Genomic DNA, 28,000 nt, shown 5'->3' on the forward strand with positions numbered 1-28,000 from the left:
ACACTTGATTTTAGCCTAGGTCATGATCTCAGGGTTGTGAGGTCGAGCCCTACAACAGGCTCTGCGCCAGGCGTGGAGCCTGCTTGGCATCCTCTCTCTCTCTCTCTGAAACAAAAGATTCCTGCAACATCTCCCATCTCACATGCTCTTATACAATATGATCTTAACATTCATCCCCATTGATAAATGGTATCTGTGTCCCATCCCTTGCATCTCTAACCACATGCTTATAATACAGTGCTATGCAAGTTATCCTGCATGAGTTCCAAAGCTGGGCTTTTGCATTTTGCTCACTAGGGCCCTTGCACTTGGAGCCCTGAGATTCCATGTAAGAAATTTCACTACCCTGAGGCCACCTGGCTATGAGTAAGTCAAGCCACATAGTGAGGTCACATATTGGCCACTCAGGTTGAAAGCCCCAGCTGTTCCCCCAGCCGACAGTGCAACATCACCTGCCAGCCATGTGAATGAACTTGTCTTGGACACCCAACCTAGTCAAGCCTTCAGGTGACTGCAGCCCCCTGCTAATACCTGACTGCAACTACATGAAAAAATCCCAAGAGAAAACTGCCCAGCCAAATCCTTCCCAAATTTAAGCTACTATGTATGTTTGGGGTAGTTTCTCACACAGCAGTAACACTAGAGAGAAAAGCACTACTACGTGCTCAGCACAATTTGGGCAATAGGGGAGGGAGACCAATGCATCAAGCATGTTGTTGAGAAATTTAAGAACACCAGGGGCAGAGATGATTTGTAAAACTTCCAGCAACAAAAAACAAAAACATAGGGGAATGGTTACCAACCTAAAATCCCATTTCCATTAAGGGTAGAAATAAAGACAAGATATGCAAGCTCAGAAAGCTGCTAGAAAACGGGCTCCATCAAAATGAGAAAGCGAGAAAAGGAAGAGGAAAATACAGGACTGAGAATCCAGGAAATGTCCATGCTGTGGCAGAAAAATAGGTGTTTCCCAGTGGGTTTCTCCATAAGAAAGTAGAACTAGCACATTACCTGATGCACATGATAGTGTTAGAAGAGCTTTACACTTAAGGCAGAAAGTTTTGGGTAAAGTAGTATTAAGAACGTAGAAAAATAAGTAAATGTAAAAACAAGGCCTCTCTCTGTAGATGGCTCAAATTTATCCCTGTCTTTCAAACTAACTGCTGGCAAACTCAGGACTATACCCTTCCTTTTTCACCTAGATGGCTGCAGCACCCCTTTCAAGATTCCTTCCTTGTCCTGCTGACCATCCCCATATGCCATTTTTAAAAGAGTATGTGGCGGCGCCTGGGTGGCTCAGTCAGTTAAGCGTCTGCCTTCAGCTCGGGTCATGATCCCAGGGTCCTGGGATCGAGCCCCGCATCGGGCTCCCTGCTCCGCGGGGAGCCTGCTTCTCCCTCTCCCTCTATTCCCCTGCTCCTGCTCTCTGGATCGCTATTTCAAATAAATACAAAGAATATGTGACCAGATCTTGCCATTTGCAACGACGTGGATGGAACTGGAGGGTGTTATGCTGAGCGAAGTAAGTCAATCAGAGAAAGACATGTATCCTATGACCTCACTGATATGAGGAATTCTTAATCTCAGGAAACAAACTGAGGGTTGCTGGAGTGGTGGGGGTGGGAGGGATGGGGTGGCTAGGTGACAGACATTGGGGAGGGTATGTGCTATGGCGAGTGCTGTGAATTGTGCAAGACTGTTGAATCACAGATCTGTACCTCTGAAACAAATAATGCAATATATGTTAAGAAAAAAAAAAGAAGATAGCAGGAGGGGAAGAATGAAGGGGGGGAAATCGGAGGGGGAGACCAACCATGAGAGATGATGGACTCTGAAAAACAAACTGAGGGTTCTAGAGGGGAGGGGGGTGGGGGATGGGTTAGCCTGGTGATGGGTATTAAAGAGGGCACGTTCTGCGTGGAGCACTGGGTGTTATGCACAAACAGTGAATCATGGAACACTACATCCAAAACTAATGATGTAATGTATGGTGATTAACATAACAATTAAAATTTTTTAAAAAAGATAAAAAGCTTTTACACAGCAAAGGAAACAGTCAACAAAACCAAAACAGCCCACAGAATGGGAGAAGATATTTGCAAATGCCTTAGCAGATAATGGGCTAGTATCCAAAATCTATAAAGAACTTCTCAAACTCAACACCCAAAAAAACCAAATAATCCTGTCAAGAAGTGGACAGAAGATATGAACAGACATTTCTCCAAAGACATCCAAATGGCCAACAGACACATGAAAAAATGCTCCACACCACACAGCAGCAGGGAAATATAAATCAAAACCACAATGAGATACTATCTCACACCCGTTAGAATGGCTAAAATTAACAAGTCAGGAAACAACAAATGTTGGTGAGGATTCGGAGAAAGGGGAACCCTCTTACACTGCTGGTGGGAATGCCACTCTGGAAAACAATGTGGAGGTTTCTCAAAAAGTTGAAAATAGAGGTACCCTACCATCCAGCAATTGCCCTACTGGGTATCTACCCCAAAGATACAAATGTAGGGATCCAAAGGGGCACCTGCACCCCAGTGTTTATAGCAGCAATGTCCACAATAGCCAAACTATGGAAAGAGCCTCGATGTCCATCGACAGATGAATGGATAAAGATGTAGTATATATACACAATGGAATACTACTCAGCCATCAAAAAAAAAGAAATCTTGCCTTCTGCAACAATGTGGATGGAACCAAAGGGTGTTATGCTAAGTGAAATAAGTCAATCAGAGAAAGACAATTACATGATCTCACTCGTATGTGGAATTTAAGAAACAAAACAGGATCACAGGGGAAGAGAGGAAAAAAATAAAGGAAGACGAAATCGGAGAGGGAGACAAACCATAAGAGATTCTTAATCAAAGGAAACAAACTAAGGGTTGCTGGGGGAATGGGGTAACTGTGTGCTGGACATTAAGGAGGGAATGAACTGTAATGAGCACTGGGTATCATATAAGACTGATGATGAATCACTGACTTCTACCGCTGAAAAGAATAATACATTATATGTTAATTTTTTTAAAATTTAAAGCAAAAAAAAAAAGTCTGCAATCTAACTTGAGAAATATTGTTGTAGACAGAAAAAAAACAAAACATGTGACCAAACCACTTTCCTCCAACCGTGGATTCCCATAGCACGCAGAATAAGGCAGCAAGGGTCTCTGAGGTCTGGCCTATGTCCTCACTTGGCAGCACCACCAAGCTGGCACCTGCAGGTTTTCATATCCTCTCAGCTACATCACATTCTCCCCAGCTACACCCTGCACTTCTCTCCAGGAATCCTGCTCTCTCCTCCACCTAATCCTCTTGTCTCCCCCTGCTTCCAGTGCAGGGACATGCCCCATGCACAGCCTCAGATTCCTAGGTACATATACAGTTGGCTCTCTCAGATGTGAGTGAGATGGGCCTGGCAAGCACAGTTCCTGTGCTTTATTCGTCCCTGTATTGGTGATGTCTGGCACATCAGTGGCTGCAACTTTGCTGTGACAATGAATGACACACAGAAATGTAAGCTGCAAACTCCCTCAGAGCGTACGTTGATGGGTGACAGTCTGAGGAGATGAAACATAAGAATATCAAAGACATGCCTGGGTGGCTCAGTCGTTAAGCGTCTGCCTTCGGCTCGGGTCATGATCTCGGGGTCCTGGGTTCGAGCCCCGCATCGGGCTTCCTGCTCGGCGGGAGGCCTGCTTCTCCCTCTCCCACTCCCCCTGCTTGTGTTCCCTCTCTCGCTGTGTCTCTCTCTGTCAAATACATAAATAAAATCTTAAAAAAAAAAAGTGAATATTGAGGAATAAATCTAATTAAATATTAAAAAAAAAAAAGACTATCAAAGACACTACCCAGGAGAAAAGAGCCTTTCATTTTGAAAACTAGAAAAGGCCTCATTAGACATTCAAATGTTTATTTGCATGATTAATAATCACATTTCCAACAGTGCATCAAGCATCTGAGAATAACATTATTTTGAGTAAAAGCAAAAATCTTCTGGAGACTTTCCCTCTCTCAGGTCCAGGAGCTCAAATGTCCACCATGTCCAGCAGTGCAGAGAGATGGAGCTCAGAGGCAACTTCCTCCTCCCTTGAACTCTGCATCAGCCTTTCCAGGTGCTTCAGCCGTTCGCTCACAGATGTGCCTGCTGCCTCTGACAACTGCAGCTGCTCCCCTGTCCTTTCGTTCTATTTAAATAAAAAAGAACCTAAAAATAGTTTTGGGATATCCAGGAACCCAAATATACTCTGGCAGTAGATCTGGCTCACATTAGAAACTTCATCTGGGGCCTACTGGGCTCAACAAGCACGCCTCTTGGCACCTATCCTACATCCTTCCAGCCTCTTCTAACGTATATGCATACAGCTGGTATCACCTGCATATAGAATGTTTCCTTCAGATTGTATCATCAGCAACTTTCAGTGTCAATTATTTTTATAAAATACCACTGTGGAGGGCTATGAGCTATTCCATCATATGACCTGTAATAACAGCCAGACTCCCATCTCTGGATATTCAGTTTCCATTTTTTATGCAGTATGATTAACACTACAGTGAACAAAAAACAAGCAAACAAACAGGAAAAAAACATTAATTTTTGTTATATATAGTAGTTTCTTTAGGGCAAAATTGTTAAGTCAAAGTGTACAACTATTTTGAAGATATCTGCCAAGCTGATAAATGTAAACAGTGTGTCATCTTAATTTGCTTTTCTCCCCTATTGAAGGGCATCCTAAAGCCAGTCCAGGAGCAGACCTTCTACCTGTCCAGCATTATGTATCTATGATGAAAACTCTATTTTTGCTTCTTTTACCACTGAAGGAGGATGGTGAGGTAGAAAGACCTTACACTTTGGAGCCAGTCAAGTGTGGCTTTGAAAAGCAGCTCGGCCACAGAGCAGCTGGACACTCCTGGGTGAGCCCCTGACATCTGTGATCTTATCCTCCTCATTCACTAGTTTTCCTCAGGGAAGGTTAGTCCCAGAAGGGAAGCTCGGGGTGATGCCAAGGCTTGGACATGATGTGCACAAACAGAAGCCACTGTCGTCCCCTTTGTTATTCTGCTCCTTGCCTGCACTGCATGCCAGCACAGTTATGGGTTCTGTTCAGTTCTTAGGCATGTTTTAATTCCACTCTCCCTTCATTTCACAAGTAGTAACACAGAATTAGTTGGGCCTCTATAACACTGACAGATTAAGCTTAGGAAAATATCTTATTTAACCTGATAATTTATTGGTCATCACAACACCGTAAGATGAATGGAGACGTTACTTTTCCCAGCCATTTTCTCAGTCTTGAATTCTAATTCAAATGCCAAATGTACTCTCCTCCCACCTGAGGGCTAGTAGCGGTCACTGTCTTCATCACAGGTTCAATAGTCTGAGGCAGAGACACCAGAGTCTGAGGAAGGTAGAGGGGAAGGGACGTTGAATGCGTAAACACTCCTGAGTCTGCAGACAACCACTGCTGAAGCTGATCTTCAAACCTAAAGCATTTGAGAATGAGGAAGAAAACATTTAACGATCACTTTTCTCCTGTATATATTTTTAATATTTTTAAAGATTTTAAGTAATCTCTATAACTAACATGGGACTTTAACTTACAACCCCAAGATCAAGAGTCACATATTTCACTAACTGAGCCAGCTAAGTGCTCCTACTTCTAATTTTTTAAAGCTTTGCTTTTTACTAAGAATAGAACGAAGTTATGACATCAACTGCTGAGGAGAACCATACTCTTAGAAATTTTAATCTTCTCTTTAATTTATAAGCCCAAATTAGATTTAATGAAAAAGGTGGCATTTATTCAAAAACGGCTCTTGCATGTTACTTAATATTACTCATAATTCTCTCATTTGGTTTATTTTCTCTGGCTTATTTTGGTGTGTGTGTTTTTTTTTTTTTTTAAGATTTTATTGATTCATTTAACAGAGAGAGAGAGCACAAGCAGGAGAATGGCAGGCAGAGCAGGCAGAGGGAGAAGCAGGATCCCCACCGAGCAGGGAGCGCAATGCGGGGCTCGATCCCAGGACTCTGGGATCGTGACCCAAGCCAAAGGCAGCCATCTAACCGACTGAGCCACCCAGGCGCCCTTATTTTGGTGTTTATAAGTAATTCTTATCTCTCTTTTCTTTTTTTAAAATTTATTTATTTATTTTAGAGAGAGAGAGCACGTAAGTGGGAGGGGCAGAGGGAGGAGAGAGAATCCCAAGGCGACTCCGCAATGAGCGCAGAGCCCAATGTGGGGCTCGGTCCCACAACCCTGAGATCATGACCCAAGCCAAAATCAAGAATCAGATGGCTAGGGGCGCCTGGGTGGCTCAGTCGTTAAGCGTCTGCCTTCAGCTCAGGTCATGATCCCAGGGTCCCGGGATTGAGCCCCGCGTCGAGCTCCCTGCTCAGCGGGGAGCCTGCTTCTCCCTCTCCCACGCCCCCTGCTTGTGTTCCCTCTCTCGCTGTGTCTCTCTCTGTCAAATAAATAAATAAAATGTTAAAAAAAAAAAAAATCAGATGGCTAGCCAACTGTGCCACCCAGGCGCCCTGGTAATTCTTCTCTCTTAATGGATTATCCAAATATATGGATTGATGCTTACAGTTAAAATTAACTCAAAATAATACCCCACTGCCACCTAACACACTTCAGAGCTGTTCACTCTATACGCTAGTCTTTTCAAGAAAAACAATCTGATCAAACTGCTTAAATGATACAGACCTAGGAAAGTCTACTTTGGAAATCGTGACACACTCACTCACTCTTCCAACACATATCTATCAAGCCCCCACCAAACACTAGGCACCATTCTAGGTACCAGGGATATAGCATGAAAGAAAACACACAAGGCCTGGCTGTAAGCAGCTTATACTTTAGTGAGGGGAGAAAGACAGGAACACAAGGTAAGGGAAATGTGGTCTGATGGTGAGAAAGACAAAGCAGAGATACAACCCGAAGGTTCGGGGGACGGGTAAGGAGGGCCCCTCCCTGAGAAGCAGACAATTGAGCAGAGACTGGACGTTGAGTGCAAGGTGAGCCACGGCATGTCAGGAAGGTGGCTAAGGAGTTCAGGCAAAAGGAACAGCAAACACAAAGGCCTGGCTGTGTGCTGCCTGGCATGCTGAAGGAGCAGAGAGGTCAGAAAGGAAATGGGATGCAGATCATGTAAGGCCTGCCCACCTCATAAAGATTCTGCCTTTGATTGGAGAGGAAGCCACTGGAAGGTTATGAGCAAAGGAGTAACACTTAAAAGGCTCACAATGGGTCTGCCAAGACTATACCCCAGCCCACTGCAAAAAAAATGGTCCAATTCTGAATATATTTTTAATAGAATAGGATTTATGGATGAACAGGATGTGGAGGGATAATTCCAAGACATGTGGCCAGGGCAGCTGGAAGGACAAAGCCCCATCAACTAAGAAGACCATCAAAGGAGGAGCTGATTGGGGGAAAATTGGGAATTAGATTTGGGATGTTAGCACTGAGATGGCTATCAGGCAACCTATAAATGACTAATGAAGACTTCAAGAACCCAGTTGGATATTCAAACCTGGACTTCAGAGAACTCAGGGGTTGAGATATGAATTTGGAGTTGTCAGAATATTGATGTTATTTAAAAATTCATGAACCAGATGCTTTCACTGGGGAGTGGGGACGCAGATGACACAGAAGATAGGTGGGAGTGCGCAGGGGTGAGGAAGAACCAGGAGAGTCCTGGGGGGAGTTGCGAGCTGGGCAGGAAAGGGACTCAGGGCCTCCTGGGAGGCAGGAGGGAGAGGACATAGGTATGGGACACTGCTGGGGACTGGGGTTCATGGTCAGTTCAGCTTTGTGCAGGCTGCAGTGACCCTGACCAGAGCCGACATGCGGGCAGACAGGGGGTCAGGAGAGACTGAGAAAAGAGAACCGAAGTATGGACCACACTGTTTGAGGAGTCTACGGTCAAGGGAGCAGGAACTCAGGGATGGTCCCCGGTCTGGGTGCTGGGGCGGGGGGGGGAGGGCACAACAGAGAGGGACCCTCACTGGAGTGTCCTGAGTGGGTGGGAGATGGAATCCCAGCCAAGGGGAGGGGCTACCCTTGGTGACAAGCTAGACCCAGGGAGGCTGCTGGGGGTGGGGGCTGGGTACAGACCACCTTGTAACCTGCCTTCCTCCTAGTTCACTTAGTGAAACCATAACATGGTGGTGGGAGGTATAGAGGAGGGTCTACAGTGTGGGATGATGCAACAGCACCCTCAGGCTTGCCAAGGGCAGAGAGCTGGTGCCAGCCAGACATTCAGCACTATCCACTGAAGACACTCCAGAAGCCAGCCACACTTTCTTCCCACCAGAAAACTTAGGACTGACTCTCAATAATGAACATAAATGAAACGGATTTCAAATAAGAAACAGTTTAAGACACACTAAGGCCCTGCCTCTGCCTTCAAAGAGCTTACACTTTGCACGTCTGACTGGCCTTTTTTAAACAAAGTCACATCACTGGGATCCTTACTAATCCAGCACGAGAAAGCCTGAAGGATACAATAAACAGAAGGGAATGGACTTCACCTCTTGCTCTCCTCTTTCTCCAGCAGCAGACTCCGGGACAGACACTGGGCCAGGAGCTCCTGGGCAGAGGCTCCGCACATCAGATCTTGGGTGCTGGGAACCCGCCCCTCTGGGCCATGCTCCACATTCCTCTTCCCTTTCCGGTGCATGTGCAGTAATGGAGCCGGAAACTTGTTTGCAGGATGAAAAGACTTTATCCCCAAACTGTAAGTACATGTTTTGAAATGGTTATGGTCAGGAAAGAGGGAGAGGGGTTCCTCCAGTATCAGGAGTGTGGGTGTAGACACAGAGTCCCAGACCTTGCCTATTTCTGGCTTCCCTTGGGGTCAGGCTTGGGCACAGGGTCTTCTGCCTTACGGATGAGGCTTCCCTTCTCTCCTGGGCAGCTCGGTGCTCGGGCTTCTCTCCTCCGAGTCTGGTTTCCCATCCCAGGGTTATCAACAAGGTCTCTACTTTCCCCTAATACTGGCAAGGTTCTTATTTTGACATTTAGCTCTTAAATCCATGTGTAAGTAATATTCACAAACAGTGGGAAAAAGGGTATCTACTGTTTTCTCCAGACAGATGCCAACGGCTACCCTCTTCTCACTGGTCTGGCATGGTGCTTCGTCACATGTGGTTGTTTCTGGATTCCCTGATCTGATTAGTCTGCTGTAACTTTGCTGTATGTTCTGCTATCAGGCACAGAAGATCCTCCTTGTTATTTTAATTCAAAATTTTCTCAGTAACTGCTACACATTTTCTCATGCTGATGAATTTTAGAATTAACTTGTCAAGACCAGGGGTATAAATCCTTTTGGGTTTTTGATTAGAAATGCCCTGACTTTAGTTTGAGAACTGACATCTTTATAGCACTGCATTTTCCCATCAACAAAGCTGGCCTGTCCCTCATTTATTCAGGTTTTCTTTGCACCTTCAGGGCCCCGAGAGTCCCCTTCACAGGGGTTTAATGCCTTTCCTGGGTCAGTTTATGTCCACATGTTAAGGGTTTGTTGCTGCTGTGAATGACAATTTTTGTACGCTGCAGGCCCATCTGTCTGATCACCTTGCTGAACTCTGAAGGACGTTAACTTCTAAGGACATAACTGTTGATTTTCCTGAACTGAGTTTTACTGTGTGGAAATGGCAGTTCCTCCTACCTTTTAATATTTACGCCATCTTATCTGTGTCCCTGAACTGGGCAGCATTTCCAGGACAACAGTGAACCTGTGACATCAGGGGCAGCTCAGGCTGGTTCTGACGTGTTTCTAATGTCTTAGCAAGAAGGATTTTTTTTTTTTTTTGGTAGTTTTATGGCAGAAAGCCTTATCAGGCTAAGGAATTTTTTTACCCAAGTTTGATAAGAAATTTATTAGGAATGAGTATAAACTGGGGTGGAAGGGTATAAACTTTAAGTAAAGCATTTAAATAACTTACTGAAATGATCAGTTTTTATGCTATGATAGCGAATTACATGAGTCAATTTCTGTTGACATGATTTATCCTGGAATAAAGCCTATTGTGAATTTTTTTATGTACTAAAAGATTATATGCGCTAATACATTTTATTCAGTACTTTTAAACCAGGTTCTTAAGTCAGATGAGATGTCAGCTTTCTTTTGTCTACAGCTTCCTGGCTATGTTATGAGTTCAAGGTCAGGTCTGTCTGATAAATAACATGCTTGCATGAGAATGATCTGTTCGAGTACTTGTCAGAACATGCAGTGGGCTAGAATCTGTGTGTAGAACATTCATGTTCCATGTACTTTGGAGGAGAATAAGCCAGTGTGCTCTGCTGGTTGTCAGGACAGAAATATACAATGGACACAGATCTCACCGCTCCTGACTCAGATGTAGCTCCTTATGTGTCTGCGTTCTGGCTTGTTCCCATGACAAAGGAACATCATATTTTTTCAAATGGTTTTTAAAAAAATATACACATATCTGACCATCTTCACTCAGAGCCTCTGAAAAAAAAAATACAAAAAACAAATGAGAAAAGAACATCAAAAGAGCAACAAGTGACTGCTTGAAATCTGCTTAAATACACCGATTTAAGGACAAGCCCTACTGATTAAAGTCACACAATTATGTTACTCCCACGCCCCAAATATGCCCCAACGTCCATGGGTCATTTAAGGTTCAGACAGGCTCATGTCTAGACTGTGGCATGGCCAGTATAACTACCCAGAGTCACCAAAATCTAACTTAGAGCCAGCCTAGGGGCCCATTTCAGGGAGGTAGGTCTAGGTTCTCCTGGAACATTCCTAGCTCCTCCCAATGTTTACAGGAACCTGGAAGTCAATGAGGTGACCCCACAGCACCGAGTACTAACTACCTGATGTGACGGGAAGCCTGGGGGGCGTCCAGTCCCTCAGCTTGTGGTTGATGCACAAAGCAATGACATCGTCCCATGGGATCTCAGCAACTGAGGGCCCTGTCCCCTGGCCCAGGGAATGGCTTTTGCTCTTCCACCTGCGGTAGGTTCTGCAGAGCAGGTTTTCCACCTGGGACTGGAGAACAGGCTGCGTCTGGCGAGAGCTGGGGATCTGGGAGGCATACTGGATGACCATGGAGCACACAGGAAGCCAGGGCGCTGGAGAGAAAGCACCTCCTCAGTTACAAGGTTTGGCCAAAGCATGGGCATATACTACACAAAATGTTCTCACTCTACATTTTCTTAGAAAAAGACAACGGTGTATTTGAGAAGTTTGCTTTTGAATTTGAAAATAACAAAACCACAGCTGCTGAGGGAGGGAAGAACATCTCCTTCCCTATGTCCCAGTAAGAGGTGCAGTCATCCTGGACAAAATACACAACAAAGAGTCCACCCTAGAGGCTCTGACTATCCAGGCCTGTGGTTGCACCAGAAATCTGTATTTTAACCAGCAACCAGGTGGCTCTGGTGCAGGAAGTCTGGGCTTCTCTTAGGGAACCCTGCACTAGCTCACAGCACAGAGGATTTATGCTGCGTGATTTCCTTCCCTTTGGGTTTCTTCAGTAACAAGCATCTGTTGGACCTACTGAAGACCACACCCCGAAGTTTAGAAGGGCACCTGAGGACTCTGTTCCACAAGGCCCAAAGGAGAGTGGTCCTGCCACATAAGTAGCAAACAGCCTCATTCCCTCCTACCAGTGTCAACAAGGGAAGGGACAACCTCCCTGCCCAGCCCAGGGGACCTATAAAGTCTCATCAGAACAGCCTCACCTGGACACAACCAGAGTCACAGAACAGAGGCTTCTTTGACAAAGAAGAAACACTGGTGTTAAAGCAGCACTGAGTGGCATGGCCCCAGCACAGCCAGCAGCGTGGGCAGGGCTACCTGGTCCCCATGCTCTTTGCCCCCACACCCTGTGGCAAAGGCAGGACAGAACCTGCTGTCAATTCAAAAACCACAGGTCTTGGGTTAAGTATTCCTCCCGACATCACTCACCACCTTCTTCCCTGGGCTGTGCAGACACCCACAGACTGCTCTATTGGTGGTAAAGAGCCAACAGCACCCCCATACAGAGAGCCCCAGCCCTGTCGGACTCCTGAACCAAAAGGCAGGTGTGCAAGCAGGTACGGTGTGGGAACAGGGAAGGAGGATATACAAACCTCACGCTAGTGCCCAAACTTGCCAGACTGTCAGTACAGTAAGAAAGAAAACAGGAGGCTTGGCTGTCCCACATTCCTCCCCAGCCAGGACCCCTCAGCATGAGCACGCACCCCCCGGGGGTGGAAGGTCCATCTGTGGAAGCTGGAAGCTGAGCACAGCCTGCCTCAGCCAGGCCAGGTGCTCCGGGGCGTTCCAATGAAGGTGAGGAAGGAGCCGGCTGCCCCCTGCCTCAGCAAACTCAGTGACAGGCCAGGACAGGTCGCACAGCTGTTCAGAGGCCACCAGGGAGGCCAGGAAGTGCAGCACGCTGTTGAACAGCTCGATGATGGCTCCGGGCTCCTGTGAAGCCAGGCCGCCCTGCCGCCTCTCTCTTCTGTCATGGAAAAACCGGCCACTAAACTCACGACCAACCCCATCTTCCACATACTGAACGAGGGTCTGGCAGCAAAGGTCAAGGGAACAGGGGCAGTGGGAGACCAGCCACTGCACGGCCTGTGAAACCTGAGACACAAAGACAGGCAGAAGACTTGGTTAAACAATTCACCCTGTTTTTCAGAAAGAGCTTCCTGAAGGTGCTCCTCCCACAGCAGGTGCCACAGGTGCCACAGCAGCACCAGCTTGTCAACCACACCAGGAAGCAGGCAGAAACTTCCACTGTCGTTGAGTTCGGCCTCCTAAGCCTCCCAGAGAGGGGCTCCAGGTCCCATCCTACCCCAGGAATACAGCCTGCAGAATCACCCCTGCAAGTGCTCTGGCCCGAGGGAAACCGGTCCCGAACATCATCTTCACCACGCACAGAAAGGGAAGCCATGTCTCCCCATGCTTAGGCCTAACGTCTCACCGCACACCCACGTGCTCTCACACCCTTGTATCTTCCTTCCTGCAGTTACTTTCACTGTAATTCCCAGCACTTCTTTCCCTAAATGGAACTGTTAAAACAAAACCTCTAAAAAAAATTTACATAAACAATTTAATTGGTTGTAGACAGCAAGACTGTGGGGCAGATTTTATCTTTTATTCTGATTTCTGCTTATATTTTTTGAAAGCTGCCTGACAAAACATAAAGTTAAAAACCCAAGCAGTGATATGTGGAATTTAAGAAACAAAACAGAAGATCATAAGAGAAGAGAGGAAAAACCAAAACAAGATGAAATCAGAGAGGGAGACAAACCATAAGACACTCTTAAGCATAGGAAACAAATGGGGGTTGTTGGGAGGGGGAGGGTGGGGGGAAGTGGGGAGTAACTGGGTGATGGACATTAAGGAGGGCATGTGATGTAATGTGCACCAGGTATTATATAAGACTGATGAATCACTGACAACCTACTCAGAAACCAATAATATAATATATGTTCATTGAATTTACACAAAAATAACTTTTTAAAAAATCCAAGCAGTAATATACACTAACTTGCTTTTTTTTATTATGTTATGTTAATCACCATACATTACATCATTAGTTTTTGATGCAGTGATCCATGATTCATTGTTTGCATATAGCACCCAGTGCTCCACGCAGGGTGTGCCCTCCGTAATACCCATCACCGGGCTAACCCATCCCCCCACCCCCCTCCCCTCAGTTTGTTTCTCAGAGTCCATAGTCTCTCATGGTTCACCTCCCCCCTCCAATTTCCCCCCCTTCATTTTTCCCTTCCTGCCATCTTCTTCTTTTGTTAACATATTATGTATTATTTGTACATTTATTAAGACAGAACAAAAGGGGACAACTGAAGTGTCTTATTGGGCCTTTAAAAATGATGAAGACTTACCTTAGTTGTACCCTGTAAATCATTAATGGAATCAGGGATCTCAATAACGGTATAATCTGAAATCAGCTTAGCCGAAACCAAATCCTGCAGCATCAGACCTTTGACAGAAACAAATGGAGGTCACCTGTCTCCTGCTCTCGGTGTGCAGACAGACTAACACATCTCACTGCCCTGCCCCTAGTCGCCACTGCCCCTTGACCCCCACACCACACTGCCAACACTTCCTCAGACCGGGGGCTCGACCCATTTATTAAACATGCAGGTTCATCGACGAAAGTGCCTTCACAAACCATCTTCCACTTCCTTCTCCACGGCACCCCCTCCTGGGCTGGGCACAAGGACCACAAGCGGAAGCGCAGGCTGGAAGGGCTTGGCCTGAAGGAGCTGCTTGGTCTGCAGCAGCGCAGACAGCCAGTACACGTCCTCCTCCGCCGTGTCTCCGCTCTCCACTTTGGGGGGAAGCAGCAGCATGAGCCCGCTGGCTCCCAGGAGCTCCTTCTGTGTCTCCACGGCATCAAGGGCGCAGCTGCTAAGGGCACCGTGAGCCACCTGGAACAACAACTAGACCATCAGGACGGACACACCAGGGGACAAATCAGCAGAGACTGTGAGCCCCAGAGCAGTGCAACCAAACGCTCACTGCTCTCTGGGCTGCCCTTCCTCCATGAGACCGTAAATTAGTGCAAGAAATAGCCAGGTCAACAGATAATTCAGCCTCTGGCTAGAACTGTGTTTGAAGATGTTACTTTAATCTGAACAGTTACCCTTAAACAGGTATAAAAACGGGTAAGCCCAAAAAACAAACAAACAAACCAGGTACGCCCATAACAACAGAAGGGGGTAAAGTCAAACCAGCAGCAGCCAAGGGATTCTGTTCAGTTTCTAGAAAGCATCATGCAGATGGGAACAACCACTGGATTAAGAAAGCAGAGGAAGCTAGTCCTGAAGGGCTAGAGATACTGGTATGGAAGGAACCAGACGAGCTGAGCCTGCACAAGCCCTAAGCACTCAGACCCAGTGGCACCAAGAGCCAGAGGTGAGGTTCAGGACCACATGGACAAGTCACACACAGCAGGGGTCCTACAGGTCATCCACCCACCTGCAGGCGGCCTCTAAGTGCATCCTGCCCCCTGGGCAGGCATCCTATCCTGAGAGGAGGCAGGCATAGTAGAGGGGACTTAGCACTGGCCTCTCCCTACTTGTCCCAAGAGGAAAAGACAAGATGAATCCTTTCCAAAGAAACCAAACAATGCAAGAAAGAGATACACAGGTCCTGACATTTGGGGGTATCCCCCAAAAAAGGTGGGCTCGCTATTCAGTTACCCTCTACCCCCCCAAACACAGAGCTTATGACCAGCCTTTTAGGGCCCATTCAGGTATGGGCAGCCTCAGATAAGGTGTCTGAGAGCCTCCAACATAAAAGGGAGACTAGAATAACAGAGAAAAGGAAATCCAAAGGAAACCGATAGCGCATGGGACACAAGAAAACTCAGACCTCAAAAACCCTAATTTCCTCTGATGATGCATCCAAAAATAGTCACAAGATGACATGATAAAGTCAAATAAGGGTAAGAACAAGGAAATGAAATTGTATATATAGAATAAAAAACTCAACAGAACATGTGGAATATAAAGTCAATGAATCTCACAGAGCACACTATTTAAAAACAAGACAGAAAATAGAGTAGAAAGGATAAGAAGTTCAGAGGATTAATTGATGAGATCCAACACCTGTTTCGTAGGAGTTCAAGAGAGAACAGAAAAAAAGAAAAGGAAAACAGGTGGCCCTGAGATGCAAGAACATCCCACAAATGGAACAGCTGTCTCCAGCCCACAAGGACCTGCCAAGCCCAGCACAGTGAGCACAGGAAGTCAGCACCAGGCATACCCAAGTGGACTTTCAGAACCCCAGGGGCAGAGAGCAAGCTTCTAGAGAAAAACAATACCAGGCCACAGAGAAAAGAACAGGAATGGCCTTAGACATCCCAACAGCAACTCTGGAGGGCAGGTGACCATGGAGCAAAAGTGGAAGGAAAAACCTTTCAACTCACACTGCTACAAACCTCGATAAACCATAAAGCAAATATGAGGGTAAACACATGTTCAGAGAGTCAAGGAATAAGAAAATTCTATTCCCACAGATCCTTTCTTTGGAAGAAACTGGAACATGCACCCCACCAAACAGGAAACTAAACCAAGAAAAAACATAGCTGCTGCTGCTGTCAACGGCAGGACCAAATAAGCACTTGGTAGGAGGCAGGTGTGGCCCTAAGAACACTACAGGTATAACTCACTTCACCCTCAAGGGCACCGGTGTGCGGTGCCACCATGTGGTAGCTGCGTGGCCTCGGGCAACTTATTCTAACTTCTCAGAGCCTCAGTTTGTTCTTAGGTAAAAGAGGGATCAAGATCTCACTCACATGCTGAATTTACAAGACAAAACAAACGAGCAAAGAAAAAAAAAAAGAGACAAAGAGACAAACCAAGAAACAGACTTAACCACAGAGAACAAACTGATAGTCACCAGAGGAGAGATGGGTGCAATAGGTGATGGGGGTTAAGGAGTGCAACTGTCATGATGAAATAAATCCATAGATAACATAACATAAAATAAAACAGATAAAAGCCAGCAGGAGCAGGAAAGGGGAGAATGACAGTCATAATTTGGGTTATCAACCAGGGAGGAGGAGTGCTTAACACTCCCCCCAACACACACACACACAGCTTCCTTTTCCCACTGGGACATTCGCTCCTGAGAACGGGGATCTGTGTTGCTTTCTGCTATATCCCCAGCACCTGGAATAATGCTTGAGACACAGAAGTCACTCAATAAACACTTGTGAAATGCATACCTGAGTGAATGGATGAGGAATGCAGCGTGACTTCTGAAGGAGAGAGGCTTTCTCTCCAAGAGGTATAAGCCAGTCCGAGATTAATTAAAAACCGAAACAAAACAAAGAAAGCAAAAATTGGGGAAGGGGAGGAAATGAACAAAATGAAAATCAGGAAAGCTCAGAGAGCAGAGACCCTGTTGGTGTCATACAAATAAACAATATAAAATATTAAAAAAAAAAAAAAGAGGGCTCCTAAGAGTACTCCCACACAAGTAACTTGCCCGAGGTCAAAGTCAGCAGGGGAGGGTATGGAGACCAGAGCAGCAACCTGGGTGGATGAATGCGTGTGAATTAAGAAGTTGTGAGAGACAGAGGAAGAAGTTGGCTTAAGATGGGACAGCAGACATTGCGCCTGAGATGCATGGACTTCAAGGGAGCCCAGACAGAACTCCCAGGCCAGTTGCAAATTTGACCATGACTTTATCCAAAGATCTGCACTAAAAGCAGTGACATCAGGGGCACTGCTGGTGCAGTGGGACACAAGGTCAGCCCAGAGGGGAGCAAGAGGGTGGCACTTCCTCAAAGGTGAAGGGACAGAGCGTCTGGAAACCTCTACTAAGACGTATACAGCCAACATGGTGGCATATTTGGATAAAAAATAATGAAAGATACAGAGAAAACTACATTAAGTGAGAAAATAAGGCAACTATTAATTGCAAAAAAAGAAAAAAGAAATGTAGTCACAGAACACTTGCTGGTTCTGGGGCAAATAGGAGTCACAGAGCCATCAGAATGTGACCCCACTCACTGAGGTAAGATAAAGTGATGATGTAGCCACCCTGGGAACTGGGGAAGGCTGGGTAGGACCATGATATGAGTTCACTCCTCACCCAGCATGGGCTGCAGCCATGAAGACACTCCCACAATCCCACCTTCTAGTGCCCATGCCCTTGCACAATCCCCTGCCCTGACTCGCTTTTAACAGACAGAATCAGACAAACGTGACGGGATGTCACTTCTATAATTAGGTTACAGAGAGATTCTGCCATCTTGCCCAGCTGATGTTACAAGCTGCCTTAGGGAGAGGCCCCAGCCACAGCCTGCAAGGAAGTGAATCCTGCCAACAACCATGAGAGTGAGCTTTGAAGTGGATCTTCCCTCCGTCAAGCTTTCAGATGAGACCAGAGCTTTGGCTTCCATCTTGATTTCCACCTTGTGAGAAACCCTGAGCTAGAGGACCCAACTAAACCACAACCTGCACTTCTGACCCACAGAACTATGAGATAATAAATGTTTGCTATTTTAAGCTGCTAAGTTTGGGGGTAATTTGTTGTACAGCAAAAGATATATTTTAATGGGAAGTCAGTGAAGAACATCTAAAGTAGATAAAAGTTGAGAAAGAGCAACATAAGCATGTGATTTGCAAACACAACAGAAATCAAGCCCTAGGAATAGGGGCTAGGAGAGGGGCAAGGGCTGCTATGTCTCAATTATGAGATGTTATCTGACTTTTTAACTACATGCAAGTACTGCTTTGATTAAAAGACTTAAGAATAAAGGCAAGAGGAACAACAAATTGTCCAACTGGTGAAATCTGACTTTATGGTCATAGGAAAAAAGGGAAGAACATGAACCAAGACATGACTGTTACCCATAAATGGTGAGAGAATAAATGGCTCATTATCTTTATGCTTCCTCTATATTTCCTTATATTTCTAAACTTCATACATGTATTACTTTTACATTTAGAAAATGAAATAAATAGTATTAAAATGGAAAAACACAGGCACCTGGCTGGTTCAGTCAGAAGAGCATGGGACTCTTGATCTCAGGGTCATGAGTTCGAGCCTCACACTGGGTGCAGAGTTTACAATCAATCAATCAATCAATCAATAAAATGGAAAAATAAAATAAAAACCCTATAACCAAACTACAATTTGAAGAAGTTCCAATTTGAAGAGGGAACATGGACTAGAGTATCACTTGCAGATGAGCAGAGTGTGGCACAAAGGTGACCTTCTTAGGAAGAGGAGAGGTCTGGGCACAGTAGGCCACGTCAGGACATACGGGAGAGAGTGGATTCTCGCTGAGCCCCCATCTGAGCATGCAGCCCAGCTGGCCCTCATGAGGCCTTGGAGCACAGTCATGACCACATTACAGAAGGCACCACGATGAGGCTCAAAGAGCTGCCAGAGCAGTAGCGATCAACCCCAGAAGCCCACACTTTCTGCCCTGCACTGTTATATTTCAAGCAAATAAAATACCTATCTGGGTTTATCTGAACACATACACTAATACCACTAATACCTACAATTTATTTATGTAGGCCTAAAGCTAATGAGGAAACAGGTTCTCATTAAACAAGAATCTCTCAGGTGATGGTTGCCAGAGGGGAGGGAGTGGAGGCTGGGCAAAATGGAGGAGAGTGGGAGTTACGAGTTTCCAGTCATGGAATGACTCATCAGGGGGATAAAGGGTACAGCATAGGGAACATAGTCAATGCTCATGTAATAGTGTTGTGTGGTGACAATAAATATACTGCGGTGAGCACACTGTAACGTAGACTTATGGAATCATTATGCTGTACACCTGAAATTAATGTTAACCTTGTATATCAACTCTACTTCAATAAAAACAAAATAAAATCTAAAAAAAAATCTCAGGACACCAGTTAATATCTGTACTATACAAACCCCTATAAAGAACAAAAATTAGAACTTATAATCAAAAACTGAGACAACCTGAACATAAAACAAAACCAACTGACCTGAAATGCCCAATACTGAACTTCTATGGAAGCTGGGACCAAGTTTAGTGAAAAGTGCATAGGATTAAAACCATAAAACTGATGTATCAGGAAGCTATTATAATAAAGATGTCAGCTACTGGCAAACCACATGACTTAACAGGCACTGCATTTTTGTGAAATACTCTCCTATCCCTCTTGGGTTAATTACCAGAGGCCCACAGAGTTCAGCGCTCCTGAATTATGTGAATCTATGCAGGATGGTTCTGAGTTTTCACCAAGTTCTCAAAGAGATCTGTGACCTGAAACAACTGGTTAAGACTCACTGCACTCCTGAGAATCTAGCTTGGTATGTCACACCAAAAGGGTGATCCATGGGATGTCACGAGGACACAAGGAGGAACAGACATGACACAAGCTTCTGAGCCTCCTACACGCCTTCAAAACCACTTCAAGGCACTTATAGGATTCCAATTATGTCTGGGAATGAGTGAAATAAGAAAATCACAGAAGTAAATACACGTGATTCTCACCCACCTTTATACACACATTGACAGCGACAGTCTGATCCCCTTTGCTGCTGAGTGCATGAAATAGAGCGAGCGTCTGAATGCCCCCAGCTTCACTGCTTATGTCGCCCACCGAGCCATCACCTCCCATGAACTTGACTTGTAACCAGTTTGCTAAAATTCTGTGAATAAAAGAAAATAACACTTCAAAAAGAGTCTAATTCTAAATGTAAACTATAAAGATTTTTAGGAAAAGGAAGAGAAATACCATAGAGATGTAGGTTCACAGACATCAACTCTTACTGTAAAGTTGAGCTGAACAAAATAGGCTGTGATTTTAAACTGGAGCTAGGAACTCTACAGGGGCAACAGAAGAGGGCACTCATGAACCTGGTCTATTGCAGTGTGATTTAAAATTCTGAAGCACTAAGAAGACTGTGACCAATAGAAAAGGTCCTTAAGAGTTTGAAATACAGGTGACCCTTGAACAACATAGGTTTGAACTGTGTGGGTCCAGTTATACGCAGATGTTTTTTAATAATGACAGTACAGTACTATAAATGTATTTTCCTTATGACTTTAAACATTTTCTTAACATTTTCTCTAGCTTTATTATAAGAATATAGTATATAAGAAATACACAAAATAGATGTTGACTGTTTAATATTAGGCTTCTGGTCAACAGCAAGCTATCAGTAGTTAAGTTCCGGAAGAGTTAAAAGTTATATTCAGATTTCCAACTGTGCAGGGGGGACTGACCTCCCTAAAGGCCGTGTTATTTAAGGATCAACTATACACATGTTTTACAGAATCAGATTTCATGCCTGAGCTCTTAAGAATATTGTGATGTGTACTTCTTAGTGAATAAACTTATTAGCGAATCAGAAGACAGCTGTTCTGTTCTAAGAAATGAATCATCATTTAAACACCACAGCTCTCTTCTTTGCTTAGCTGTGTTACAAGCTTTATGACTTTTTCCTTAGCTTGCATGTGTTTCAATAGTACCTGCTAAAAAACGAACGTATTCAGAGAATTTAGTAACCCTCAAACACTGCTAACAGGAATGGAAAATGGTGCAGCCACTGTGGAAAACAGTTTGGGAATTCTACAAAGACTTTCAAACATAAGGTTACCTCACAACCTAGCAATTCCACTCCTAGGTATATAACAAACAGAACTGCAAACATCTGTGCACACAAACACGTATGTACAGAATGTTCATGAATATACATGACTGTTCACAGAATTATTCATAATAACCAAAGGGTGGAAACAACCCAAATTCCCATCAACTGATGAACAGATAAATAAAATGTGTTATATTCATACAATGGAATATTATTCAGCCACAAAAAAAAATGAAAGACTGGTATCTGCTGCAAGATAAAACCCAGAAAACATGACGGCTGAGTGAAAGGTGCCAGTCATAAGCCTACAGAGAGTAGGACTCCATTCACATAGGATGTCTAGAATAGGAAAACGCAGAGAAGACAGGAAACATATTAGTGGTTTCCAGGAGCTAACAACAGGGAGGAACGATGAGTAACTGCTAATGGATATGGGATTTCTTTGTAGGTAAAAAATGTTCTGGAATTAATGGTGATAGCTTTTTTACCACTCTGTAAATATTAAAAACCAGTGAAACAGAAACTTTAAAGGGGTGAAATTTATAACATGTGAATTACATGTCAATAAAATTGTTAAAAAAGAAAAGTAACATGCTCTGCTTTAAAGTGACTTCTGGAAGCAGTTTGGTTACAGGAAATAATGCCATGTCAATTTCTTGGATTTTTTTAAAAAATGCCGGTTTTTTCCTTAAAAAAAAAAAAAAAGGAACTATAGCAAACACAGTCAACTGTCTTCCCCAAGAACCTACAATGAAGCAAGCTCTAATCAATATACCTCAGCATAGCTTTAAATGAGGATCAACTCTTAAAATGCTTTTGGGCCCAGCTTACAGAGTAAAAATTTAAATAATCTAAAGTGTCAACTTCAAATCACAAAACAGACTACAAGTCCCTCACGCCTGATGCTCTCGGAGAAGTCGCTCCGCCTCCTGAAGTCACCTTCTCAACCTCAAAGCCCAGAGAGGGAAACACTTCCTGACCTGCCCGGACTCCCTGGGGACTGCTCTTCTCCATCAGGCAACACCAGCACCAGTTTCCAAAACACTCGCTCCCGCCTCCCAGGGAGATGCTTGGCCACAAGGGACGGCAGGTCCAGGGGCACCCATGCCGCATCACTGGAAGGGACAGAGCACAGAGGTAAGGCAGTGCACAAGCCCAGGTAGGAGAAGCCCGCACGCGGGGGTATAACAGACCTCAGCAGTTGCTTGTAAAAGTGCTGAACCTTCATCTGGTGCGCCGTCTTATTTCTGAGCCACCTTAACCTACAAAGAAAGGAGAAGGACACTGTGCCTGCCCGTTCAAGGAGCTTGATAAATTACTTACTGATGTTCTGAGTGGAAAGTAACTGGTTAGCAGTGTCTCCTGACGGGGAATGCTTAGGAGACCAAGAAAACCGTTGCTGATAAAGAAACCAATTAGTCAAAGGACTTGTTCATTCCACAAATATCAAGCAATTATCTACTGTCCCTAGTGCCAGCCATGGGAGATGAACAGTATACAGACAAAAATTCTGCCCTCCAGAACACATTCATGGAGACAGAAGAACCTCCACCAGCAAGAACGGACATGGTATATCCACAGAGGCCAGAAGAGAACAGGTGATTCTCAGTAAGAGTCAATTACCGGGCCCTGATGTCTGAAGTGGAAAAGGCACATGAAACCAAAGCATGTAGAATATGTCATACGTCCAGATCTGGAGGGGAAGACCACCTTCAGGAACACAACCCTGCATGTATCTTCTCTTTCTCTGATTCCACCCATCTTCCCTCCAAGGGCACACATTAATCCATGCTCTCTATAAAGCCAGGTGGCGCAGGGGGGCACTAGGCAGCCATGGCAGGCTGAGTGCTCACCTGGTGCAGGAGATGCCCACTTTACCCGCATGGCCCAGGTCCAGAAGGCCCTTGGCCAAGTTCTCCTCAGCAATGGGGCACTCTGCACTGGGCACCAATGCCCTCAGCCGGTCGTTCATATCCACACAGCAGGGTGCTGCAGGGAAGGCCCGCATCTGGCGCCTCAGTTTCTTCCGGGCTGCGACGGCTTCCCTCCACCTGGAAGATACACCACCATATCATCACTGGATATTCTAAAGCTCACTACAGGGACAAAGGCAAAAACACAGTACAGCGCTACAACACACGGAAGCACACTTTCTGGCAATGTTTAGGTCTTTTTCAGCAACAGTCCTCAAACAGAAATGAATCAGAATTAAAATTAATACTCAGGCACAGGAAAGGCATGATAGCAGATGAGGAGTGAAGAAACTAGTGAACTTAAATTAAGCACTAAAGCTGAAAAATCTTTGGAAGCCAATCTGGCAATATGGATACTAATAAAGATACGTATATACTTTGACCCAGGAAATACCACTGATGGGAATTTATCTCCATGTATGTGTGCACCTCTGTGAAATGTTTGTACAAGGACAGTCACTGCAGTACTCTTTGTCATGGCTAAAAAGAAAAGCCACGTGAAAGTCCATCAACTGAGAACCAGGTAGGTCATTTATGGTGCCCCGACACCTGGAAGAGTCCAATATGCTGTTATGGTTAGGGCTCCACCTGACCTCAAATGGAGTAAAGAAAGGTTAGCCCAGAGTAGAGAACATGCTGTCATCTGTCCTAACAACCACAAAAAAGGGCAGAAGGCTTCTGGATGGGTACTCAGCAGCTGCTTCTGAGGATCATTTTCCTTCTTTTCTTTAGGGTTATACTACTAAGTATAAATCTAAAACAATCTACTTTGAATATACACTGTATATTGTACACATTTCCCTAAGAATTGCTTTTTCACTATAAACTGTTTTAGAATTTCATCCATCTGGGTGCATACAGCTAGAATTTCTTTGGCTTATTCATGGCCATCTCTCTGTGTTGAGAGGAGTGGGTAAATGAAAGAAAGCAACCTATAAATACTTGTCGAAATACAGAACAGCTCCCAGTCTAATTCCTTACTCATCCCCTTAGCATCTACCCTTTAGGAAGGAACATGTTTCACATGTGTATATAATTGACTATTTCTGAAAGTATAATCTTGTCAAAGGCTCTCCCCATGTGCATCCATTTCATCTGTAAGGACATAGGACTCACCGCTGGAGATACTTGCAGAAGCACTGAAGTTCCTGGAGGGTCTCCTTTGCAGTCTGGAAGATTTCTTCCCTGAGAAACAAGTCCACCAGTTGGGCACAGACATCCTCACAGCAACGGGCCATGCGGACCCTCTGGTCTGTCTCCACTGCACTCCTACAGAAGAGAGCAATCAGGGTAGGGACACTGCACCCAGGGCCCACACACACTGAGGGCTTGCCCTATAAAATGGCAAGACCCACATCCTTACTACTGAAATGTAATTATATCTCTGCCACAAGAGAAACTCTCTCTCTGTCAAATAAATAAAATCTTTAAAAAAAAAAGAGAGAAGCTTTAAGATTTTCATTTTACTTAATGTACAGACACCTGAAAAGATAAGAGAAAAAAAGAACAAAAGTGGTACAGGGTACAGATCATAGGTCCAACAGAGCCCTTGCAAAGTCAATAAGTAAACCTTTATCTTAATAGTTACAAAATTTAATTTTTAAGTGACCAGTAAGACAACTACAACACCTTCTCGTCAGCTATATCTGATGTTTGCAATTAGAAGTGACTAAAGTACATGACAGCCAGCAGCCAAGACTGGCAGCCCATGTTTCACATGGCAGTGGCCCTCAGATAAACCAGTATCTAAAAGAAGATTTTTATGACAAAATTCTGTCAACCAAAGGAACACAGAAAATGTTATCAAATACATTTAGTCACAAAATCAAAGTAGCTTAAACAAGCAAGACGTGTTTCCAGTAGCCATCCTCTGTGGCAGGTGGAGACAGTCCTGGTGCTGAGCTGAAGCCCAGGTCTCCTGGGACTATGGGAAAATGTATCAGCAAGTCCTAGCTCTTACATATTTCCTAACACTCCTTCCTAGGATTAAAGATAGGCATCGATCCATCACTTATGAGGTCTCATGCTTATAGTAAATAGGGAAATAGACTCCCATTTATTAAGGATAGAAAGAAACATTATTTAAAACAAAACACTTCAGGGGCACCTGGGGGGCTCAGTTGTTAAGTGCCTGCCTTCAGCTCAGGTCATGGTCCCAGGGTCCTGGGATTGAGCCCCACATCGGGCTCCCTGCTCAGCAGGAAGCCTGCTTCTCCCTCTCCCACTCCCCCTGCTTGTGTTCCCTCTCTCGCTGTGTCTCTCTCTGTCAAATAAATGAATAAAAAACGTTTAAAAAAATAATAATAATAATAATAAAAATAAAAACACTTCAGCCTCCTGGCTATGTCCTCCATCTGCACTGGAACCTGTGCTCTATACTAATATAGCTCATCACTTTCAAGGCTACCTCAGGGGAGCTTAAGCGCAAAGACAGATTTCCCTGCACACTGAACTTCTTTCTACCCTGAAGCTTGGAGGTAAAATCAATAAAGTTCTTAAGCGACCATCAACTTTATACAGACTACTGTACACATAAGATGTTATATATGAGCCTCGTGATAACCACAAATCAAAAACCTGTAATAGAGGGGCGCCTGGGTGGCTCAGTCAGTTAAGCATCTGCCTTCGGCTCAGGTCATGATCCCGGCCGGGGTCCTGGTATCAAGCCCCACGTAGGCTCTTTGCTCAGTGGGGAGCCTGCTTCTCCCTCTCCCTCTCCTTCCCCCTGCCATTCCCCCTGCATGTGTTTGCTCACTCTCTCTCTCTGTCAAATAAATCATAAATCTTTAAAAAATAAAACCTATAATAGATACACAAAAAATAAAGAGAAAGGAATCCAAGCATATTATTAATGAAAGCCATCAAACCACAAGTGGAGAGAAGATAGGAACACAGAACTATAAAAAAAAAAAACAACACAACAGAATGCAATTAACAAAATGGCAGCAAGTACATACCTACCTATCAGTAATTACTTTACATGTAAATGCTCTAATCAAAAGACACAGGGTGATTGAATGGATTAAAAAAACAAGATCCATCTACATGCTGCCTACAAGAGACTCACTTCAGACCTAAAGACATATAGACTGAAAGTGAAGGGGTGGAAAACATACACTATGCAAACGGAAGTGGGAAAAAAAGCCAAGGCTACAATACTTATATCAAACAAAGAGACTTTAAAACAAAGACCATAGTAAGAGACAAAAAAGTGCAGTACGTAACGAAAGAGGGAACAATCCAAGAAGAGGACAGAACAATTGTAAATATGCATATACCCAACATGGGAGCACCTAAATACATAAAGCAAATATTAACAGACAGAAAAGGAAAAATTCACAGTAATACAGTAATGACAAAGGACTTTAAAATCACATTTACATCAACGGATAGGTCAGACAGAAAATCAACAACGAATCAGTGACTTTGAACAAGACATGAGACCAGTTAGACCTAACAGATATATATGGCACATGCCATCCAAAAACAGAATACACATTCTTTAAGTGCACAGAAAACATTCTCCAGGATAGATCACTTGTTAGGCCACAGAACAAGTCTCAATAAACTTAAGAAGACTGAAATCATATCAAGCATCTCTTCTAAACACAACAGTATGAAACTAAAAATCAGAAATAAGAAAAAATCTGGAAAGAACATAAACAAATGGGGGCTAAACAACAGGCTACTAAACAATAAATGGGTCAACCAAGAAATCAAATAAGTTTAAAAAGTACATGGAGACAAATGGAAAACACAATAGTCCAAAATCTTTGGGTGCAGCTGTTCCAAGAGGCAAGTTTATAGTGATACAGGCCTACCTCAAGAAATAAGAAAAATCTCATATAAACAACCTAACCTAAAGGAGCTAGGGGGAAAAAAGAACAAACAAAACCCAAAGCTTGTAGAAGGAAAGAAGTAATAAAGATTAGAGCAGAAATAAATGAAACCGAGAGTACACAAAATAGAAAAGATCAATAAAACCAAGAGCTGGTTCTTTAAAAAGATAAAATTGATAACCCTTTAGGCCAGACTCATCAAGAAAAAGAGAGGACTCAAATAAATAAAATCAGAAACGAAAGAAGAGACATAACAACTCACACCACAGAAATACAAAGGTTATAAGAAAATACTATGATAAATGATATGCCAACAAACTGGACAACCTAGAAGTAGATGAATTCCTAGAAACATACAATCTTCTAAAACTCAATCAGGATGAAATAGAAAATTTGAATAACTACTAGTAATGAAATGGAATCAGTAATAAAAAAAACTCCCAACAAACAAAAGTCCAAGACTAGATGGCTTCAAAGGTAAATTCTATCAAAAATGTCAATAAAGGTTAATACCTATTATTCTCAAATTATTCCAAAAAATAGAAGAGAAAGGAAAAGTCTATAAATGTAGAAACATTCATTCTACAAAGCCAGCATTATCCTGATACAAAAACAATGACACTACAAAAAAAGAAAAATATCCCTGAACACAGATGCAAAAATCCTCAACAAAATATTAGCAGACTGAATTCAACAATACATTAAAAAAATAATTCACCACAATCAATTGGAATTTATTCCAGGGATGCAAAGGTGGTTCAATATTTGCAAATCAATATGACACAGCACATTAACAAAAGAAAGGATAAAAACCGTATGATCATCTCAATAGATGCAGAAAAAGCATTTGACAAAATACAACACCCATTCATGATAAAAACCCTCAACAAAGTATGTTTAAAGGGAACACATTTCAACATAATAAAGGCCATATATGAAAAACCCACAGAAACATCATACTCAATGGTGAAAATGAGAGCTTTTCCTCTAAGATCAATAACAAGTCAGGGATGCCACTCTCACCATTTTTTTTCCAACACAGCCCTGGAAGTCCCAGCCACAGCAATGAGACAAGAAAAA

General features: G+C 43.9%; 1 protein-coding gene across 2 annotated transcripts in view; it reads right to left on the minus strand.

The window, feature by feature from the left end:
- Positions 1 to 3,902: 3,902 nt before the first annotated feature.
- Positions 3,903 to 28,000, minus strand: part of MCM3AP (minichromosome maintenance complex component 3 associated protein) — a 51,316-nt gene continuing 27,218 nt past the window's right edge. Inside the window, exons 17-29 of one of the 2 annotated variants that reach the window (XM_025863398.2) lie at positions 24,198 to 24,350; positions 22,962 to 23,159; positions 22,302 to 22,370; positions 22,089 to 22,223; positions 20,010 to 20,163; positions 14,183 to 14,441; positions 13,893 to 13,990; positions 12,234 to 12,624; positions 10,863 to 11,120; positions 10,362 to 10,491; positions 8,546 to 8,749; positions 5,340 to 5,490; positions 3,903 to 4,193 (exon numbers count right to left, since the gene is read on the minus strand). In XM_025863398.2, coding sequence (XP_025719183.2) covers positions 4,035 to 4,193; positions 5,340 to 5,490; positions 8,546 to 8,749; positions 10,362 to 10,491; positions 10,863 to 11,120; positions 12,234 to 12,624; positions 13,893 to 13,990; positions 14,183 to 14,441; positions 20,010 to 20,163; positions 22,089 to 22,223; positions 22,302 to 22,370; positions 22,962 to 23,159; positions 24,198 to 24,350 — 2,359 coding nt within the window. In that variant the 3' untranslated portion in view covers positions 3,903 to 4,034. Of the gene's footprint in view, positions 4,555 to 5,339; positions 5,491 to 8,545; positions 8,750 to 10,361; positions 10,492 to 10,862; positions 11,121 to 12,233; positions 12,625 to 13,892; positions 13,991 to 14,182; positions 14,442 to 20,009; positions 20,164 to 22,088; positions 22,224 to 22,301; positions 22,371 to 22,961; positions 23,160 to 24,197; positions 24,351 to 28,000 lie in introns of both variants that reach the window. The other variant, XM_025863399.2, reaches the window with a different exon arrangement.

Source organism: Callorhinus ursinus, unplaced genomic scaffold (assembly GCF_003265705.2).
Source record: "Callorhinus ursinus isolate GAN/ISIS: 27379988/994484 unplaced genomic scaffold, GSC_fseal_2.0 scaffold98, whole genome shotgun sequence".
Taxonomy (NCBI): Eukaryota; Metazoa; Chordata; class Mammalia; order Carnivora; family Otariidae; genus Callorhinus; species Callorhinus ursinus.